Source organism: Bidens hawaiensis, unplaced genomic scaffold, assembly GCF_021521415.1.
Source record: "Bidens hawaiensis isolate Kalapana, Puna unplaced genomic scaffold, B.hawaiensis_p1.1 tig00014336_1, whole genome shotgun sequence".
Lineage (NCBI taxonomy): Eukaryota > Viridiplantae > Streptophyta > Magnoliopsida > Asterales > Asteraceae > Bidens > Bidens hawaiensis.
This window is the reverse complement of record NW_027492234.1, coordinates 675,152-677,832: the sequence shown is the minus strand read 5'-3', so window position 1 is coordinate 677,832 and position 2,681 is coordinate 675,152. Positions and strand designations below refer to the sequence as shown.

The window sequence follows — 2,681 nt, the reverse complement described above, 5'->3', positions numbered from 1 at the left end:
TCATTTTGCATGGATATTTACTGTTAGATGCATGAGAGCTGAAAAAATCATTTTATAACACGGATGGGATCTATCATCTACAGAGAACACAAAAACCTCATTGTTGACTTCAATCCAACTGTAACCGGGATCCTTTCTGACTTCCAACTCGGTCAGCACTCGTCTAATTTCCATTTTCTCATTCCACCTCCCAAATCCAGAATATATATTAGACATAGTTACGTATGCAGATACAAGTTTCGGGTCCATATTGACCATCTTCCGAGCAACCTTTTGACCAGCCTCGAGGTCAAACCACAGCCAACATGATTTCAGTAACGCTCCCAACATAACAGCATCCGGGTCAAATGGCATTTTTGTGATTAGCTCTTCCGCTTCGCGTATCCGCCCCGTTTGACCAACAAGGCCAACTGCATATGTGAAGTGTTCTATTGTAGGAATTATGTTATAACTTTCCTTCATTTGGTCAATGTATTTCAACCCCTCATTGACCCAACCCGCATGAGCGCAAGCGGACAAAACCCCGACAAACGTTACCTCATTCGGTTTGACTCCAGCGTTGACCATATTCTCAAAAAGTAAAACCGCCTCACGACACATCCCGTGAAGAGCATATCCATTAATCAAAGCCGTATACGCAGCCACATTGGGATTCAAAATGCTAATAAAAGATAATTGGGCCTCACTTACACTCCCGCATTTGGAATACATATCCACCAATGAAGTTCCTACGTAAACATTACATGTTAATGGCGTTTTGGTTACTTGTGCATGAAGTAATCTTCCAGTTTGAAGCGACCCGAGGCATGAACATGGATAAAACAAGCTAGAATAAGTTGATCTAGATTGCTTCATACTTAATCTATGCATTGTTTTATACAAATTCAACGCGTGTTCATGTTGATTTTGTGAATGTAACCTGAAATCATTGAGTTCCATGTTACAATGTCTCTTTCTTCTTTCACTGATTCAAATACCTCAAAAGCTTTACTTAAATCTCCGTTTCTAGAATACACAGATATCATATCATAGTATTGAAGGAAGTTAAAACCTTCTGAGGCATTTTGATAAAAAGCTCGACTGAATCTGCAAATCTGTTAACTAAAGAATATGTCTTGATCATTAAATTATATGTACTTGGATCTTTATGAACTACAGAATCGAAAACCGACTCTGCTTTGTCAACTGCTTTACAAGCACAATAAAACTCAACTAGTGCATCACTAACCGAGTGTTCAAACTCAAATCCATACTTGATCACAAGCCCGTGTGCAGTCATTCCCTCAAGCAAAGCAGTTAAGCGGCCACAGACCCGTATCACGCAATCCAAAGTGAATTCACTGGGACCCACTTCACCTTTTCTTCTCATTAAGCAGAAGAACTCCAAAGCCTTCTCTAAACCGCCATCCGTCTTCGAAAACCCAGAAATTATCACAGTCCAAGCAACAATATCACGAACCGGCATCTTATCAAACAAATTAAGCGCATCGTCTAACATGTTACAACGAACATAACTCACTAGCATCAAACTCCATAGCAACTGGCTCTCCTGATGCAAAACATCAAACACCCGTCTAGCTAGTCCGATTTCGCAGCAATTTGCATAAAAGTAGAGTAACCCACTCCCCACAAGGTGATAACTCTCAAACCCACATTTCAAAACCAGACAATGAAGCTGATTGCCCGCATAAAACGACGGTAACCGAGCACACACGCTTAACCCGGAACAAAAGGAGGTCTCATTTAGCTTTATATTAGTGAAATGCATCGATGAAAGTAGGTTTAAGGCTTCCTTGTGTTTCCCACGTTTGGAGTATGCGGATACGATGGTGTTCCGAGATACAACTGTTCGTTGGGGCATTTCGTCGAACACCTTGCGGGCGAGTGCAAGTTGGCCGTTTCTTGAATGGGTTGCGATGGCTATGTTGGTTGAGGTTATGTCGTGCTTTTGGACAGGGGTTGTCACCATGTTGTTTAAGGTTGTGCAGAGATACGTTGTGTGTTGTTTCCATCGCTGATGCTTCTTCCATGGCCGTCCTAAACAGGAGTTCATGGACTAATGAGTTTTGTATTTGTTGGGAGTAATTTATGACTTTGTCCTTGAGCTATGACTCGGTATACACGATTAACCCCCACAAAAATTGAGGTGGAAAACAAAGTGGTGTTGTCGGTAAAACTCGAGTTGTAAAACCCGAACGTTGTCGTTCCATAGTGCGAGGTGGTATGTCTAAGCGAATTTGTTCGGCTTTTGTCACGTTCGTTTAAAAAAAATTGACATTCGGTCAGTTTCCATTACGTTAGTTTAAAAAAAACAAAAAACAAACAAATTACGTAGACCAATACGGTTCTACCACTTGGCCCAATAGATTATTATTTTAATCTATATAATTTATATACCCCAAAATCCAAATATGTGAATCATGGGCCATTTTAAATGATCAAAATTAATAATGTGCCCGAACTTTAACTTCTATGTCGATAATTGCGTTAATTTAAGGTTTTGGTTAAAAGATGTAAATAACACCTCAAAAAACATATAAAATACATTGTGTGCTGAAATTTTATCAAATTTGTGGTAAATATGTGTTTAAACTTTGAAGATATCTTTAAGACTTTTAAGTTTAAATTTTGGATAAGTTAGCATTTCTAAGAGTTAACTGTCTAACACATAGAATGTATTA

General features: G+C 39.2%; 1 protein-coding gene and 1 pseudogene across 1 annotated transcript; both read right to left on the bottom strand.

The window, feature by feature from the left end:
• On the bottom strand, positions 1 to 939 carry LOC143546414 (pentatricopeptide repeat-containing protein At5g04780, mitochondrial pseudogene; annotated as a pseudogene).
• Positions 940 to 1,021: 82 nt separating this feature from the next.
• LOC143546413 (pentatricopeptide repeat-containing protein At4g20770-like) lies at positions 1,022 to 1,969 on the bottom strand. Its single transcript, XM_077038087.1, has one exon. It carries the CDS (start codon positions 1,967 to 1,969, stop codon positions 1,022 to 1,024), a length of 948 nt encoding a protein of 315 aa, XP_076894202.1.
• Positions 1,970 to 2,681: the final 712 nt, after the last annotated feature.

Excerpts from the sequence above, each read along its gene's own strand:
- LOC143546413 (XM_077038087.1), bottom strand. The coding sequence starts at position 1,969 with ATGGTGACAACCCCTGTCCAAAAGCACGACATAACCTCAACCAACATA.